Genomic DNA, 19,426 nt, shown 5'->3' on the forward strand with positions numbered 1-19,426 from the left:
CGGACGGACGGACGGACGACTCGGGTGAGTACATAGACTCACTTTTGCTTCGCATGTGAGTCAAAAAGGTAAAAGCCTGAAGGGTTTAAATTAGGTAAAAATGGCTACCGCTCAATGTCAAAACTCGTTATGTTTAGTCGACCCCGGAATTTGGAGAACAAATTTAAAATTGCACAAAAGTCAGACCATTCAATTTACAAAATTGCCACTTACTGGAAAGGCAGAACATAAACTGAAGTTAATGAATACCATATATAAAATATTTTGTTCAACAGATGCAGAAGTAATTTGCATGGTTGTGGGTGTCATTTTTAGGGGGGGTCAACCCTGTAGAAGAGACGATTTTCTTTAATTATCAATCCGTAATATATTGTTTGTTATGCATACAAGATTAACATTGACAAATACTTCAAGACTCCTCATTGATCTTAAGAAATGTTGTGGGTTTTTTTTGTTACTGACTGATTCACTTTCTATTCACTTTACTCTGCATAAGTCACGACAAGAAAAGCAAGGGAGGTAATTTCTTCGGAAGAGATAATTCTCTCCCCTCAGAACGATTGTCCTAGTTTGTTTGATTTTTTTCCCTTCTAATAAGTATTATTTAAAATAAATGTCTTTACATCTTGATGTGAAAGGCGCAGCATCCCCCTCCCCCCAGGATTTTAAATTCTAGGTTGTGTCCATGTAAAATCCTGATCCTAGTCAAGATCCGAGTTGGTGAACCAACCTTTTTTCATGCAACTGTGCCTCTTTATGCCACTCAATTAGACATACTTTGCAATCCATAATTGCACGAAACGAAGTACAGGAAATACGTTGTTGTCGTGTTTTTAATATTACATAATGAAATTAAAAAAAAATTCACAACTGGTTTCGTGTTGGGCTTTCTCTCTCTGTCTGAATCTAATAATTACTTCCTTCTGAGGCCTGAAATGTGTTGCAGGCATTGTTCAGCTTACATTTATTGTTAACATTTTTGTGGATATGTTATTAAGTGTGTCTGTGTTTCTATCATTCGTTATCAGTGTGGTTAAAAAAAAAAGCACACGTCAAAGTAATTTACCCTTCATCATTATCAAAACATGCAGATACAGGTAATAAATATTTGTGATACAAATACAATGTTTTTGTTTGTTGCGTATTTTTTTTTTCAGAGCAAACAATCAATCAATCAATCAATCAATTAATGACGCTTATATCGCGCATATTCCGTGGGTACAGTTCTAGGCGCTCTGCAGTGATGCCGTGTGAGATGAAATTTTATACGGCCAGTAATTGCAGCCATTTCGGCGCATATTTACCTTTCACGGCCTATTATTCCAAGTCACACGGGTATAGGTAGACAGTTATTAACTGTGCCTAAGCAATTTTGCCAGGAAAGACCCTTTTGTCAATCGTGGGATCTTTAACGTGCACACCCAATGTAGTGTACACGGGGGGGTGGGGGGGGGGGGGGGGGGAGTTCGGACACCGAAGAGAGTCTGCACACGAAGTTGACTCTGAAATAAATTTCCGCCGAACCTGGGATCGAACTCACGCTGACAGCGGCCAACTGAATACAAATCCAGCGCGCTACCAACTGAGCTATATCCCCGCCCATTGTATTTGTTCAAACGTGTATATTCTGCACTTTCTAATACCCTGCATGGATCTCCAAATCAAGAATAACGAAAAGTCGTCTAATAGCCCTGCAGCACTCACACGAACATGATAGAAGCTTGCCTGCACCCAGGCTCGCTGTCTTCGGCTAAAAGAGCTTACCGTTGGATCTTCGCTCAGACAAATGTAGCTGTCTTGTCCACTTGCTCCTGTCGCATAGATCTGCAATGTGCAACATCATCTTTGATTAATAAGTCTGAGGCACAGGCAAACACACGCGCGCGCACATTTGCCAGATAATGCACGTCAGTTTATTCAATCAAACAGTATAAACACATACTTAATGAGGAGAAAACCGAAATGATTCTTGTCTCTCCTAAAAAACATCTCAATCATCCTTCTCTTCCCTCGTCTGTCGATCTCAATGGTTCTTCTATTGCTCTTTCTCCTGCTGTCCGCAACCTAGGTGTCACTCTTGACCAGTCCCTGTCCTTCCATCAGCATGTTGCCAATGTCTGTCGCACTTGCTTCTTTGAAATCCGCCGCATCTCCTCCATCCGTCATCTCCTCACTGAGGATACCACTAAAACTCTGCTCTGCGCCTTTGTCCTATCCCGACTCGATTATTGCAATTCCATTCTATCTGGCTCTCCCAACTACATCATCGAAAAGCTTCAGCGTGTTCAGAATCATGCCGCCCGCCTCATCTTTCGTTCTTCCAAGCATGACCACATCACCCCTCTTCTTCAAACCCTACACTGGCTGCCTGTTCAACAGAGGATTCAGTTCAAGATCTCCACACTCTGCTTCAGAAACTTTGATCTATCGTCCCCTAGCTATCTTTCTGACCTTCTTGATGTCTACTCCCCCTCTCGCTCCCTAAGATCCTCCGCAGACACCCGCCTTTTTAGGATACCATCAGCACGCACCAAAACATATGGCCAGCGCACCTTCTCTTACCAGGCCCCATCCATCTGGAACCAACTCCCGCATTCACTCAGGCACTCCACATCTATGCAATCATTCAAAACCTCACTCAAAACACACCTCTTCCCTCACTAGTCCGTTAATGACCACACATCACCCTCTCCTGCTGGTCCTTGATCTGTCTCTTTCTTTCTCCTTCTTCTTCCCTTTCCAGCTCTATTCTTCTTCTCTCAACTAACTTTATGTATCCAATACTTTATTGAGTCACTTGAGAAAATGTGACTCTATGTAATCGGTCAGTGTTAGTCTGTCCGGCCGGCCGGCTGTCCGGCCGGCCGTCCGGCCGGCCGTCCGTAGACACCACCTTAACGTTGGACTTTTCTCGGAAACTATCAAAGCGATCGGGCTCATATTTTGTTTAGTCGTGACCTCCAATGACCTCTACACTTTAACGATGGTTTCGTTGACCTTTGACCTTTTTCAAGGTCACAGGTCAGCGTCAAAGGAAAAATTAGACATTTTATATCTTTGACAAAATTCATCGGATGTGATTGAAACTTTGTAGGATTATTCTTTACATCAAAGTATTTACATCTGTAGCCTTTTACGAACGTTATCAGAAAAACAAGGGAGATAACTAGCCTTTTCTGTTCGGCAACACACAACTTAACGTTGGGCTTTTCTCGGAAACTATAAAAGTGACCGGGCTCAAATTTTATGTGAACGTGACTCCCAGTGACCTCTACACTTTGACGTCTGCTTTGGTGACCTTTGACCTTTTTCAAGGTCACAGGTATGCTTCAGGTATGCATTGTGTTGTGAATAGCAATTTCTTCCTGTCCATCTGATGCCTCATATAATATTCAGAACTGCGAAAGTGACTCGATCGAGCGTTTGCTCTTCTTGTTTATTTATTTACGACTGTTTTTCCGTCTAGAATGCATGTGCCTGTAGTTGGTATGAGTGAGTGCGTCGCGTTCTCGCTGTGCGCCTGTCTGCGAGTGTATGAGTCCTTGTCGATTTGTGTTTCGTATAATGTTCACTATGTATTTCATATTTTGTAAGCGCCTAGGGCTATATTTAGATTAGGCGCACAAATGTTCATAATAATAATAATAATACCACAGACCAGGTGGTGGAAACTGGACATTCGCCGTATAACTAACTCAAGAGATGGGTCTCATACCCTCGGTGACATTTAGGTCTGTCTACTTTTGCACGTGAAGACTGGGCTCGGCGGACTGCACGTGAAGACTGGGCTCGGCGGACTGCACGTGAAGACTGGGCTCGGCGGACTGCGCAGAAGAACCACCAGCTGGTCAACGGGCAGAAAGGCGATTCTCTGCAAAGCGTTGTGGAACGCTAAGGGCACGACAAGACACGTAGGATGTCATGGCCATCCACTGCACCCGTCTCCGTCTCCAGCCGTCTCGAGACTCTGTCCTGCCACTGGATCAAGATGGTCTCGGGCGAGAGAGTGAGGTCGACGAACTGCGCAACTCCTCCTCACTTAAATCCAAATCACCGCGCAAGTCACTCTGATCATCCAACTCCATCCCATCAATCACCGTCAAGTCCTGTGGCGACAGGCAAGCGACGAAGCGGCAGGTGTGGGTACACTGGGAGCCGTAGCCGTAATCCTGCACACAGGCGGCCCAGGGCATTGGGTCGTTCCTCGCTGACCCGGAGCAGCAGTGGAGTCCGGCAGCCCCCTGAGCGACTGAGCAGCCCTCTTCAGGAATGCACTGCTCACCTCCTTGGCCTGAGGAAGGGGCTAGAAAAGGTGCCCTAAACATTGCCTGCTCCAGCCTTCCCTAGCCAGCTTACCGCGGCTGGAGGGGACCCTACACCAGCGGTCGAAACACAAAGAAGAAAACGAGGATTGTTCCTCTAAAACTGGGCGCATGGAATGTGCGCACACTACTGGACAGAGACGATGCAGACAGACCCCAAAGGAGAACAGCCCTGATTGGACAGGAGCTCGCCAGATACGGCATAGACATCGCAGCACTGAGCGAGACCAGGTTCGCAGGAGAAGGAGAGCTCTGCGAAAGAGGCTCTGGCTACACATTCTTCTGGAGTGGCAGAGCAAGCGGAGAGCGACGTGAAGCGGGTGTCGGCTTTGCAGTGAAGACAACTCTTGTTGGCAAGCTGGCTGGACTTCCCAAGGGAGTGAACGACAGGCTCATGACCATGAAACTCCCCCTGCTCGCGGGAAGGAAGCATCTTACCATCATCAGTGCCTATGCTCCAACCATGACCAACCCAGATGAAGCAAAGGCAAAGTTCTATGAAGAACTTCACACCGTCATCGCTGATGTTCCGAAAGCAGACAAGCTCATCTTGTTAGGTGACTTCAATGCAAGGGTTGGCACTGACAACACTGCCTGGGAGGGAGTCCTAGGAAAACACGGAGTAGGTCACTGCAACAGCAATGGTCTACTCTTGCTCCAGACCTGCGCCGAACACGAGCTGCTGATCACCAATACGATCTTCCGCCTCCCTACCCGCAACCGGACGTCATGGATGCACCCCCGCTCAAAGCACTGGCATCTCATTGACTACGTCATCGTGAGGAAGAGGGACAGGCAGGATGTGCGAGTGACCAAGTCCATGTGTGGCGCTGAGTGTTGGACAGACCACCGTCTCATCATCACAAATCTCAACATCCGCATTCAGCCAAAACGGCGCCCGCAAGCGAAGAAGCCCCCCAAACGGTTGAATGTCACGAAACTGAAGACCACTAGCGACAAGCAGTCCTTTGTGAACGCTCTGGAAGAACGCCTGGATGCCATCTCCCTGGAAAATAAGAATGTGGAGGCGGACTGGGCGGTTCTCAGAGAACTGATATACAACACAGCCGCAGAGACCTTGGGGCCCCAAATCAGAAAGCACAAGGATTGGTTCGATGAAAGCTGTATGGACATCAAACAGCTACTGGATGAGAAACACCACCTCCACCAAGCCTACCTCAAAAATCCCAAGTCCACGGCAAGGAAAGATGCGTTCAACAACATACGCAGTTTTGTACAGCAGAAGCTTCGACAGATGCAGGACACTTGGCTCAGCAACAAAGCCGACGAGATCCAAGGCTATGCTGACAGGCATGACATGAAGAACTTTACGATGCCTTGAAAGAAGTGTATGGTCCCACGACCTCAGGATCAAGCCCCCTCCTCAGCGCAGATGGGATCACAGACAAAGAGAAGATCCTTGACAGGTGGGCTGAGCATTTTGACAACGTCCTGAATCGCCCTTCAACCATCAATGACGAAGCCATAAATCGTCTCCCCCAAGTGCCCATCAACGAAGCGCTGGATGACCCTCCAACCTTGCTTGAGACCCAGAAAGCAATACGTCTCCTATCAAGTGGCAAAGCACCTGGATCAGACGCCATCCCAGCTGAGGTCTACAAGGAAGGGGGAGCAGCTCTGACCGAAAGGCTTCACCAGTTGTTTCTCTTGATGTGGGAACTTGAGACAATTCCTCAGGAATTCAAAGACGCTTCTATCATACACCTGTACAAGCAAAAAGGAAACAGACAGGCCTGTGACAACCACAGAGGCATATCCCTGCTCTCCATTGCAGGGAAGATCCTTGCCAGGCTCCTGCTCAACCGCCTCACAGCACACCTCGACCAGGGGCTCCTACCTGAGAGTCAGTGTGGATTCAGGAAAGAGCGTGGGACCATCGACATGGTGTTTGCTGCCAGGCAGCTACAAGAGAAATGCCAGGAGCAGAACTCTGACCTGTTCTCAACCTATGTCGACTTGACCAAGGCCTTCGACACCGTCAGCAGAGAGGGTCTGTGGAATATCATGGCCAAGTACGGATGCCCAAGGAAATTCATCGCCTTGGTACAGCAGTTCCACGAGGGCATGCAGGCCAGAGTCCAAGACAGCGGAGAGACGTCTGACCCATTCCCAGTCACAAATGGGGTCAAACAAGGCTGTGTCCTGGCGCCGACACTGTTCAGCCTCATGTTTTCGGCCATGCTGACAGACGCCTTCCGAGACGGAGATATCGGGATCGCCCTGAGGTACCGCACAGATGGTAAACTGTTCAACCTTCGGAGGCTCCAAACAAAAACCAAGGTCACGAAGGATATCATTAGAGACTTGCTGTTTGCTGATGACTGTGCCCTCAACGCTGTCTCAGAAGCTAATATGCAATGCAGCATTGACATGTTCTCCAGCGCTTGCTCAAACTTTGGTCTGACGATCAGCACTAAGAAGACTGAAGTCCTTCATCAGCCAGCGCCTGGAAAACCTTATGTCGAGCCTGACATCACCGTCAATGGCCAGAGACTCAACACGGTGAACCGCTTCACCTACCTGGGCAGCACACTGTCGCAAAATGTCACCATCGACGACGAAGTGAACGTCAGAATAGCGAGAGCCAGCTCCACCTTTGGCAGACTGTACCCAAATGTCTGGAACAGAAGAGGCATCACCACCCAGGCCAAGCTGAAAGTGTACAGGGCAGTGGTGCTCCCAACGCTGCTCTACGCTTGCGAGACATGGACAGTGTACCAACGACATGCCAGGAAACTGAATCATTTCCACACAACAAGTCTCAGAAAGATCCTGGGCATAAAGTGGCAGGACAAAGTCCCAGATACAGAAGTGCTAGCCAGAGCAGATCTCCCCAGCATCACTACCATCCTGATGCAGTCCCAGCTTCGCTGGGCTGGGCACGTAGCCCGTATGCCAGACGAAAGACTGCCCAAAAGACTGTTCTATGGCGAGCTGCAACAGGGCCAGCGGTCCCACGGAGGACAGAAGAAACGCTTCAAAGACACTCTCAAAGCCTCACTGAAAGCGTTTTCCATCAACCCTGACACGTGGGAGAAATCTGCACTGGATCGTGCCACCTGGCGCTCCTCCATCCACAAAGGCGCCAAGATGTGCGAGGCCAGCAGAACCACCGCCGCTGAATTGATGAGACAGACCCGAAAAGCCCGTGCCATCAACCCTCCTGGAGACGTCCCACTCGTCCCTTGTCCCTTTTGTGTCCGAACCTTCCGTGCCAGGAGCGGCCTTGTCAGCCATCTACGCACACACAGAAATAGCCAGCCCCAGCAACCCCCGGACGACTAGAGTGGTCCTCGTCGAATCGACGGACGAACAACAACTCAAGAGATTCATTTGTGTGTGTATATTTATTAAATCAAAAGTTCATCTTGGGCACATTCAGTCTGTATTGTAACAGGACCCATCCCGTAAAAACTTCGAACAGATCTATTAAATTCTGAAATCCTTGACAAGGTTTTTGACTCACATGCGAAGCAAAAGTGAGTCTATGTACTCACCCGGGTCGTCCGTCCGTCCGTCCGTCCGTCCAGCCGACCGGCCGGCCGGCCGGAAAACTTTAACGTTGGATATTTCTTGGACACTATTCAGTCTATCAGTACCAAATTTGGCAAGATGGTGTATGATGACAAGGCCCCAAAAAACATACATAGCATCTTGACCTTGCTTCAAGGTCAAGGTCGCAGGGGCCATAAATGTTGTCTAAAAAACAGCTATTTTTCACATTTTTCCCATTTTCTCTGAAGTTTTTGAGATTCAATACCTCACCTATATATGATATATAGGGCAAAGTAAGCCCCATCTTTTGATACCAGTTTGGTTTACCTTGCTTCAAGGTCAAGGTCACAGGAGCTCTTCAAAGTTGGATTGTATACATATTTTGAAGTGACCTTGACCCTGAACTATGGAAGATAACTGTTTCAAACTTAAAAATTATGTGGGGCACATGTTATGCTTTCATCATGAGACACATTTGGTCACATATGATCAAGGTCAAGGTCACTTTGACCCTTATGAAATGTGACCAAAATAAGGTAGTGAACCACTAAAAGTGACCATATCTCATGGTAGAAAGAGCCAATAAGCACCATTGTACTTCCTATGCCTTGAATTAACAGCTTTGTGTTGCAGGACCTTGGATGACCTTGACCTTGGGTCAAGGTCACATGTATTTTGGTGGGGAAAATGTGTAAAGCAGTTCTTAGTGTATGTCATTGCTAGGTTTAGTTATTTGACCTTGACCCTGAATGTCAAGGTCATGTAAAGGTCAAGGTCAAGCATGAGTCGTATGGGCTTTGCCCTTCTTGTTTCTTAATATTTTGCAGGTTGGAATTGTTTTTGGATCACCATATTGTTGTAGAGATTGCATGATGTAAGAATGCATTAATCCCATTATACTGGTGGGGACCATCAGGTTTTTGTCCGGGTTGGCAAGGAGATTCAAGAGCAGAAAATACATTTTGAACAATTAAGCTGTCATGGATTACTGTGATACTTCTGATGGTGCCAGGGAACTCTGTGTGTGTGTGTGTGTGTGTGTGTGTGTGTATGTGTGTGTGTGTGTGTGTGTGTGTGTGTCACTTGCCTTGATGAAGTTAGATCTCAGTGCACTGTCACTGCTTGTCGGCAGATCTAATACAACCGGTGTCACTTCATTCATATAAAACATAATCATCACTGTTGCTGTCATTATTACAACTACTGATAATGCTACTTCGCGTGCTATAACTAATATCAAGACTAGAACACAGTCATGGTCTTTCATTTAAATCAACACTTAAACTACGGAGCCATGTAGATGCTTCAGTGTATGACATACTTGTATTCTCAAATTAATGCTGCTCTGTTAAAAAAAACCAAATATATATTTCATATCTATACATCTCTCTCTGTCTGTCTGTCTGTCTGTCTGTCTGTCTCTCTCCCTCTCTGTCTCTCACTCTCTGTCTCTCACTCTCTCTCTCGCTCTCTCTTACACACACACACACACACACACCCACACACACCCACACACACACACACACACACACACACAGTTAATGTACTCTTGGAGATATGACTGGTACGGTGGTAGTCACGATAGAATGGGTCAAATGTGACCTGATGTGTCAGTTGTATACAGCGAAAGAAAGGGATCACTCTTAAAACAGACGCCTCCCGTTCCTGGTTTAGTGGAAATTCAAGTTGTTAAACTATGTTCGAGGTTAAGCTTTTAATCAAACTTGAGATTATCGAATACTACGATTTCGATTTGTATCACAATGCAAATCTAGAAATCTAGGTTTGAGCAAAGGGCAAACATGGCACTGATCCAAGACGCAAAGAAACATACAAAGACGTAGGCCCTAGTGTAAAGCAGGAAACCGATGAATGACCATCAGTCGTTCAGAAGTTGAATTGCTTGGCTTCATCGCGGTGTCTGTTGTAGTGGTTTTGTTGCTTCCAAGAGATAATCAAAATGAAGCGGTTCTAACCTCAAGGACACGTTGTACTCATTTTCTTTTTTTTTCATACAAAGTACAGACCGTCCATTGTCGTCGCGCCAAGCGCGGTCTGATGTCGGTCTGATTATTTTAGCCTTCTCCCCTCACGTCTTTGATATTCGCGCCATAATACCGACCTTCACCTCGTACGTCTCAGGAGCATGGTGTGGCAAGCATTCCGTTCCTCTGAGACGGTCAGGTCTGACCCGTCCGCCTCAAACGTACGTGCGAAACCGATCGTGTATCTTGGGTTCCACTGTAATGGTTAATGACAAAGGAGAGTCGTGTAAGCATTTGCTTTTCTTGTTGGAGCTCGATCTTTGAAACATCTAAAACTTCAAGGGTTAGATGACCTTCATGTGCGACACGAGTCTGGTTTGCCGTCGTACAAGGTCACAACGGGGTCAATTGTTGGTCAAATAGTAGGAACATAATTGTGAAAATGTGTCGAGCCAAAGCTTGAAACTTGACACACTTCCAGGGTTTAATGACCTCAAGACATGACGTATTTTGTCAACTTCTAGATCACAGTGAACTTTGGTTCAACTTGAAGTTTACAGTGATATGAAGTTTGAGTCAACACATTGAAAGTTAACATTTAAAAGGGGAGTTCCACTGTAATCGAACATACCGGGGAACCTGTGCTCAGTTGGTAGAGCACTGGCCTTGTGATCCTTGGGTCGCAGTTTCGAGTCCGGGCCGGGACGGACACGGGTCAACGTTGTGCAGACACAGATACGGCATCCATGTCCCACTCCCGTGTCACCACTGTGGCACGTAAAATAACTCGGTCATTCTGCAATAAGTGCAGGTTGCTGATTACACCTAAACACGCATACACTTGGGTAGCGCGACTCCGTTGCTTCGAGCTTTCCACTGGGAGGAAGCGACCCGAATTTCCCAGCAATGGGACAATAAAGTAATGAACATGAAAATGAAAAATCAAGGCGAGTCGTATATGGATTTGCTTTTCTTGCTCCTGTGGTAAAAGCATATGTGCACCTCACAGCGTATATTAGGAACAGGCGAAAGTGTGGCGAGGATTGTTGTATTTTTGTGTGTGTATGTATGTGTGTTACACCAGATAATACGTTTCTATAAATATGATTGCGTATGGTGAAGGTCACTCGTACGATGGCATGCTCGCTTCTTGTGGACTTTCTTTTATCTTGACATATCACTTAAATGACAGCGACTGTACGTTTTGAAAGAAAAGTTAGATGTTTACTATAACTCTCTTTCGTCTTTTAAAAACAATTACATTTTGACTCACTTGAGTAATCAGGTGATAGTCTTAGTAATGAGCAGTGTTACGTCCTCTGGCTATTTGTCCATAGATGAACACCTTGACACTGAGGTTTTCATGGATGGTTTTCAATCTAGAGCCTCCAAATATCACACACTGGTAGGCTATTATGGTCTTTAAACAGGATCGAAGGTGTACTCTCGTCACATCAAGACCACAGCGGGGTCATCATCAGGTCAACATATGCAAAAATACTATTTTCTCATACGTTGTGCAGTAAGATTTTAGAAACTTGAAATATTTCAAGGGTTTGATTTCTTCCAGACATTTTCCAGATATGATTGAACGTCTTCAAAGTTCAAGGTAATGATATGGTAAGAAAAACAAGTTGCATGAAGCAACATTAATACATTTAGTCAATTTTTCAAACTCACAGAATGATACAGAACGCACTGCATTTCACTGAAAGAATGCTTTGCCGATTACCAGGACTGAAAGCGCTGACATCAAAAACATGATCACTTGAAGTGACTAGCCAGTATAGTGCAGTAGCGTACACCACGTCACAGCTAGAAAGCATGCTTTGCTTTGATCTTTTTATTTTTCTGAGCTTGTTTTTAATCCAAACAAAACATATATATATATATATGTTTTCTGAATCAGGATTCTTTTTAGAATACCATGAAATCAATTTTGGATCAATTATAACAATTTTAATTTTAATTAGAATTTTGAGATTTGTAAGGACTAATATCATGAGTTAATTATTAAGCTTCCAAGCTGAAATGCAAACCCATAGTCCGGGATTCGTCGAAAATTACAAGACCAAAATGTCAATCAATTTGCGTGACAGTGCCGCCTCAACTTTCACTAAAATGCCGATATGACGTCATCAGAGACATTTATGGCAAACAGAAAAAAACAGGTCTAGGGATATTATCTGGAAGAATGTTCATGTAACGTTTCATGAAAATTGGTCTAGTAGTTTTCTCGGAATCGATTAACACACACACACACACACACACACACACACACACAAACACACACACACACACACACACACACACACACACACATATATATATACATCATATATATACATCGCCATCAGTACCACCTGACCACTGATGAGACACATTAGTGTCGAAACACGTGTCTGGTCTAGGTACATTAATAATGGTCCTCCTCAGGACTGGACATCCTTGTGATACGTCCCCCACAAAGGGACTTTGCTTGGACAGTCCAGTCCCCCTTGAGGAGGGTCTGATGCTCCCAATAGGCTGTCTGTGAAGGGATACTATTTTCTCTCTCTTTTACTCTGCTAAGAGATTTTAACAAATCTCGGAAGAAAGTCTCTGCCTACTTTCAATTGTTTCTTTCACGACCCTAGTCTCGATTCCCAGTCTATTAATGTAAAAAGAGGAGACAAAAACCATTCTCAAACTTCTTCAGAGTTCACGGGCAAAAACGTGTACGTATACTCGTGTTTTTGCTGACAGATCTTGGAACCTGCATACAAATCCAGGGTTTTAATGATCTCCAGACATGACCCCAATTTAATTTACCATAGTAATATTTCAAGGTCACAGTCGTTAAAATATAAACAATTATCATTTTCTTCAACGTTCTTAGAGCTACATTTTTTTTTAACTTGTTCACACTATCAGGGTTAGATTACATCCATACATAACCCAGGTCTGGTTGATTTTGGTCATATTTTAAGTTCATATAGTGGGATAGAGTACTGATCAATAAATGTGGGAAATTGTTTGTATTCTTGAGCGTTCAAAAAGAGCATGGAGATGGTGAGTCGTATGGGGATTTGGTCGTCTTGCTTAACTTTGATTCTTCTGGTCCTCTCTTCCAGTATGCAAACCAAATACATTTGGAAATACTTCTTGCCAGGCGTGCCCGTCGGCTGAACGGTGCAGATATGTCTGCAACAATCTGTATGGCTGTGACACACTGGGTAAGCCAGTAGTATTGTGGTATCAAATATTTATATTATACAACAATCTTTATGGCTGTGACACACTGAGTCAGCCGTAGTCCGTGATCTGAGTGGATCAAACAGGTGAATTGTTATCATTTGGGAATCCTCCATATGCTTAGCTGCTTTGTGAAGTATTGTATCTCTGCTATCCTAAACAGGCCTCACAAAAACTAGTAATGGCAGCTTTCATTACAAAATGTACTTCCAAAGGGGGTCACAGTCTGCAAAAATGCTCGACTTAGAAAAAAGGGGGTTACTGTGTGTGTGTGTGTGTGTGTGTGTGTGTGTGTGTGTGTGTGTGTGTGTGTGTGTGTGTGTGTGTGTGAGATGACCGATTTAACCTTTGGTTGGGGTATGCAGTGCCTTGGGTGGTTGACGTCTATGCCAAAAGCATTGCACTTCTACTTAACTTTGACTCAGAATTGCACGCTCTAACGAATAATTCGAACCCCCACAATAGCAATCCTTTGCATCAAATAGGACTCCGTTGTCCGTGATAGTACTTTTTCAAAGCTGTATACGAGCGGTTTGTGTAAAAACAAGCATATTTCTACCTTTGAAACCCATCGAGCAGCCATATCCGGGGCTCCGTCGCCACGTGTTTTGGCTTTAAAATTTAAATACTGGAAAACGACAATCCTTCTGCAACATATTATGCATCTCGAAACAAAGTTAGACGGGCGCAGTGGCGTAGTGGTAAGACATCGGCCTCCTAATCGAAAGGTCGTGAGTTCAAATCCCGACCGCGGCCGCCTGGTGTGTTAAGGGTGGAGATTTTTCCGATATCCCAGGTCAACTTATGTGCAGACCGTTTAGTGCCTTATCCCCCTTCGTGTGTACACGCAAGCACAAGACAAAGTGCGCACGGAAAATATTCTGTAATCCATGTCAGAGTTCGGTGGGTTATAGAAACACGAAAATATCCAGCACGCTTCCCACGTAATCGGCGCATGCTGCCTGAATGGCGGGGTAAAAACGGACATGCAAGTAATAAGCTTGGCCAAAAATGTTTGCAACAGTTTTTGCACCCAAATTAAAGCATTAATCCCCGTGTCATTTCATTCAAAATGTATATGCCAGTGAAGGTCGTTTATTTGACTATCTGTATCGCCTTTTGGTTAAAATATCTTTTTATATAGGTATCACGTGACCTCCCCTCAATTAAGGGTACCCTCAAAATCGACTGGACAAAAACGGAAGGGCTCAATTAAAAATCGGAAAAAAACCATAATAGGCAAAGCTTTGCCATTTGTACATACGAGAAGAAAGCCAAAATAAGTATCTACCCGGAAATGGTTGTTTTGTTTTGCTAGCTTGCGTATTACATGTGCGATGCTATCCTTAATGATGCAGGTGTCGATCGCAAAAGCGGCCAAAAAGGTGGGTTTTTTTTCGTCATGTTTAGAGGTATTGTGAAAAAAAGCGTTGTATTTTAACAATGACTTAGTGGATTGCTTAGAAACATTTGGAATATTTTACCAACATACCAGAGACGTACTTCGAGCAAAATGTGGGATCGTTGCACGTGTTTGTTCAGATGTGACGCAATGTTATGGAAAAAAGATATTAAACTCAACATCGGATTGTTCCCCTGTATCCAACAAAATTGTGGCTTTGCATGTCTACAGAGAAATTACTGATACTGATGTTGAAGCATCATTTGCGTATAACCTCTGGCGTGAATTTGCTAGTCATACAAACACATGAGAGAAAAAGTTAAACGTTCACGCTGTTTCGCACTGAGACCAGTTATATTACTGCTGCGTGTTTCTCAAAACATGCTACGGTCACGCGTGGCTGGACTTCGCTTTGGCACCATCATCATCCCAAAAGTATCAAGCGTCTGTACATGCCTAGCACATATTCGTATACGCATCTTAAACTTTTCCATTGTTTGTATCAATCATTTGTCTAAAGACATGTGAAGTAATGATTGTTTTGGACGCAAGTGAGCAATCCAATGACGAGTTTAAAAACATGTTTCAAACCATTGCGTTAAATCTGAACAAATACCGAAGTACCGAAGTCTAGTATGTTGGTAAAATATTCTAAAAGTTTCAAAGCAATCCACGAAGCTGTTGCTGAAATAGAGCACTTTTCGTCACAGTATCTCTTAAAAAAACAAGAGGCGAAGCCTTCAAGGCTCCCGCAAGAAATCGACAAACTCAATCACACACACACACACACACACACACACACACACACACACACACACACACACACACACACACACACACACACACACGCGCACACACACACACACACACACACACACGCACACACACACACACACACACACACACACACACACACACACGCACACACACACACACACACACACACACACACACACACACACACACAGAGTTAAAACTATAACGCATCATATCTACTCCATGTATAATTTTCAAAAAGCAAACAGATAAAATGACTGTATTTGTTGTTGGTGTAGTTGTCCCTGAATGAGATCTTGTGCAATCCTCTCTCTCGCTCTCTCTCTCTCTCTCTCTCTCTCTCTCTCTCTCTCTCACACACACACACACACACACACACACACACACACACACACACACACGCACACACATACACACTTTTAAACTGCATCAGCATAATTATCAGGGCAAAGCTTATCTACAATCATTAACCTACCCTAGAGCTTGCGTATCAAGATAATATATTCTTGGAATTGTCATACGACTAAGAGTTAAAGATATGGGCGTCACGATGGTCACACTCAGACAGGTTTACATGAGGTTATTTTCCCTGGTCCTCGCACTCCGAAGTCTATGATATTGTCTAGTAACACGTTGTCCTGCTGGCAACCAGCTCCGCGTGCTTGGGCATGAACGGTCACCAAGAAGATCATTGTCTCTCATATGTGACCCTCCACCACGAAATGAGTCGCATGTCACCTCGCGCGGTTCTGCGCTAGGCTTAATATAAGTCCGGGGAGTGTCTGGTAACAGTGTGAGGGTCACCTTAGTCACAGGCTTATAACTCAAATAGTTTCCGCTCTTTTCTAAAACGGTTTTCACCACTGGATAGAGCATAAAACACTCGTTAGGAAAATGTAAAAATATGAAAATCATGCAAAGGTGACATGCGACTCATTCCGTGGTGGAGGGTCACATATACTGGGTGTGTAAAAGCTATTAAGGTCAATGACAGAAAAAAAACGTGTACTTCCTCACTGCAGCCCTATAGGAAGCTTTTTGAGTCACTTGAGAAAAAGTGACTCTATGTAATCGGTCAGTGTTAGTCTGTCCGGCCGGCCGTCCGGCCGGCCGTCCGTCCGTAGACACCACCTTAACGTTGGACTTTTCTCGGAAACTATCAAAGCGATCGGGCTCATATTTTGTTTAGTCGTGACCTCCAATGACCTCTACACTTTAACGATGGTTTCGTTGACCTTTGACCTTTTTCAAGGTCACAGGTCAGCGTCAAAGGAAAAATTAGACATTTTATATCTTTGACAAAGTTCATCGGATGTGATTGAAACTTTGTAGGATTATTCTTTACATCAAAGTATTTACATCTGTAGCCTTTTACGAACGTTATCAGAAAAACAAGGGAGATAACTAGCCTTTTCTGTTCGGCAACACACAACTTAACGTTGGGCTTTTCTCGGAAACTATAAAAGTGACCGGGCTCAAATTTTATGTGAACGTGACTCATTGTGTTGTGAATAGCAATTTCTTCCTGTCCATCTGATGCCTCATATAATATTCAGAACTGCGAAAGTGACTCGATCGAGCGTTTGCTCTTCTTGTTAATCCTGTCCCACTCAATTATCGGGATGTTCCTGTGGTAGCACAACTTCTTGTTTAGAGTACACTATGCACTATGTTTTTGTATCAGAGAGTTGTAATGATAATTTGTAAGGACGTCCTTTCCTGAAACAAATGAAGAGTTGCATTACACCGCTGCAGTGTTCTCTGCCCTAGATTGTAACTTGCCCGTCGTAAATCAGCAGTAGATCTGCGGGTACTGTGTTCATTTGGAAATCTACCATCACCGTATATGTCTTTTCCACTGCAGACACTAAGCAATAGGTACCTGCCATGTGGCCACTTTTTCCACTGCTGTCCTCATGCAGTCTTATACTTTTCATCAAGACTTGTCACCATGCCGAGTGGATCTAACTTCGGAAGTCGTCATGTGGCTGAGGCATGTCTGACAAAGCGTCGATCTTGTTGTAGCTTATCCTCCTTTCTGAAACAAAAGGCAAAATGCGATTAGTTGTGATGACTACAACCTACACAAATATAAACAGTGTTTTGATACTGAATAGGGCCTAGTCGGGTTATACAAGCCACTTTACCTATGCAGCATGGGAACCCTACAATATGCGAAACATGTCAACTGACTGCAGCAGCCTGGTTCTTAAAATAATTCTGACACAGTCAACACACACACAGTCCATTTTGAGGAGCAACTGAGGTACTCTCTTATGGTCTTGTTTGAGTGATAACGATCAACTCAGGAGGAAGAAACCAACTGTCATGCCCGTAATCGTCTACGTGTTATAAGAAAGAAATATGAACGAGTTACAGAAAAGGAAATTTATTCAGCTATCGCTCACTCGGCCTCAAGCCGATCATAACAGGTAAATGATTTCGCTTGAACTGCATATTTGATTCAGACACTACACTCTGAACATTGTCTTGACACTTTAGTCTTGTTGGTGCTCTTCTAGTATATCCTTTAACGCCCAACTTCCGAAAGATGTTCCAAATGAACCAAATGAAGGGATAACGTATACAAAGTGTATAATGGTGACGGTGAAAGACTCATCTGGCGGATGACTCTGAGTAGCTGTCTTGATGTTCTTGAAGCGGAACAACCACTGGACGAACTGCTGCGGCGGCGATCTGGATCAGCGTTGAGGCATTTCACAAATGACTTGCACAAGATTGTCACACCATGGAGGTCTTACAAGCTGGCTCCACAAACCAGTTCTTCGGAGATGAGTCGGAACATTCACAGATGTGGCTCAAGCTCCATCTCAAAGCTAACCTACAACAGATCAAAGCGTAACACTTGTTACAATATCACACGTCTAAATTTTACGTCAAATTGTTCATCCTGCACAAGGAAAAATGGGGTTGGATCTGGATGGAGGAACAGAACAATTCACTGACAAACAACGTGAAATATGATTATGATGATTCGCTCGTTCCTTACCCAGTTACCACAAATGCTAAGCTATAATCTACCATCTTGCAAACATACACTTACTTCTCGTAGTTAGCGCACGGCTAGGAAACATTTCTGAGTCTCAAAGTAACGACTTTCCTCTTGGGGTAAAATGATCCAGTGACGCGTTTTGTTACATTCTGTGACGTCAACTTTTCTATGACGTAAATGGAACAGCACAGAATAAAAGTCGGATCACTCTCAGGAGTCGGGTCGTGATTTATACCGTCACACCAACAGAGGAAAAAAGAAACCATTAACATTAACTGCAGAAAAATACAGAATCACATGTACCACTTCCATTATGTAGAACACAATTCCACAGCAAGCTTTCTTTGGACGACTGTCGTTGTCTCAAAACTCGCATTCTACCTGCTGTCAAAAAGAAGCTATCTTACTTTGTGCGGCTGCCTTGAAAAAAAAAAGCCAACAAAGACAAGGAATTAGCTGTTGCAAGGTAAGTTTACCAAACGTTACATATATTAGCGAATCATGAAAGTGCGTAAACAGCGAACAGTACAACCAAAGAGAGGAGTCTGGAATGAAACGCGATACAGATCTAGGTAGATCTAGCATTAAAAAAAACTGTCTTTCAAATTTAAGGAAGTTGTTGCAAGGTACCAAATTTTACAGACAGAACCATGACAGCAACTCAACTCAACTCAACTCAACTCAAATTTTATTGGCTTCAATTTTCATGGAAGAATTTGTCTTGCGCTTGGGAGAAAGTAAGAGTATAACATATAAAAACAGCATTCATATCACATTTCATGTATCACACACAGTAATCACTAGTATAAGCCTACAATTATCACATTTGTACCTGTATCATACGTAGAGGTTACATGCCGAGTCTCAGTGATTATTAAAAATAATGGTCGAAGTTAGCGGATCATGAAAAATGCGAGCTTCAGCGAGCTTTTTCATGACCGCGAACTGAGACCATTATTTTTAATAATCACTGAGACGAGGTGTGTAACCTCTTTATTCACCCTTTCTTCAGTTATTCAAAGAAAACAGGAGTTTTTGTGCGAAAGTTTGATCGAATCCGAATCACTCAACCAGTCAACCTGCGCAGGCGATCGATTAATGCGCTGTTGTATAGTTCCGTGCAAATCATTCCATTCTGTTAACACTTCTTGTCTGTTTCCCTGTTTTAGACTAAAAT

The 19,426-nt window shown here is 44.1% G+C and overlaps 1 protein-coding gene across 1 annotated transcript in view; it reads left to right on the forward strand.

Moving 5' to 3' along the window:
* The window catches only part of LOC138949933 (uncharacterized), a 192,895-nt gene that overhangs the window by 112,247 nt on the left and 61,222 nt on the right, over window positions 1-19,426 (forward strand). The window contains exon 7 of the mRNA XM_070321716.1: window positions 12,937-13,038. Within this exon, the coding sequence (XP_070177817.1) occupies window positions 12,937-13,038 (102 nt within the window). The remainder of the gene's footprint in view (window positions 1-12,936; window positions 13,039-19,426) is intronic.

The sequence above is a fragment of the Littorina saxatilis genome, linkage group LG16, assembly GCF_037325665.1.
Source record: "Littorina saxatilis isolate snail1 linkage group LG16, US_GU_Lsax_2.0, whole genome shotgun sequence".
Classification (NCBI taxonomy): domain Eukaryota; kingdom Metazoa; phylum Mollusca; class Gastropoda; order Littorinimorpha; family Littorinidae; genus Littorina; species Littorina saxatilis.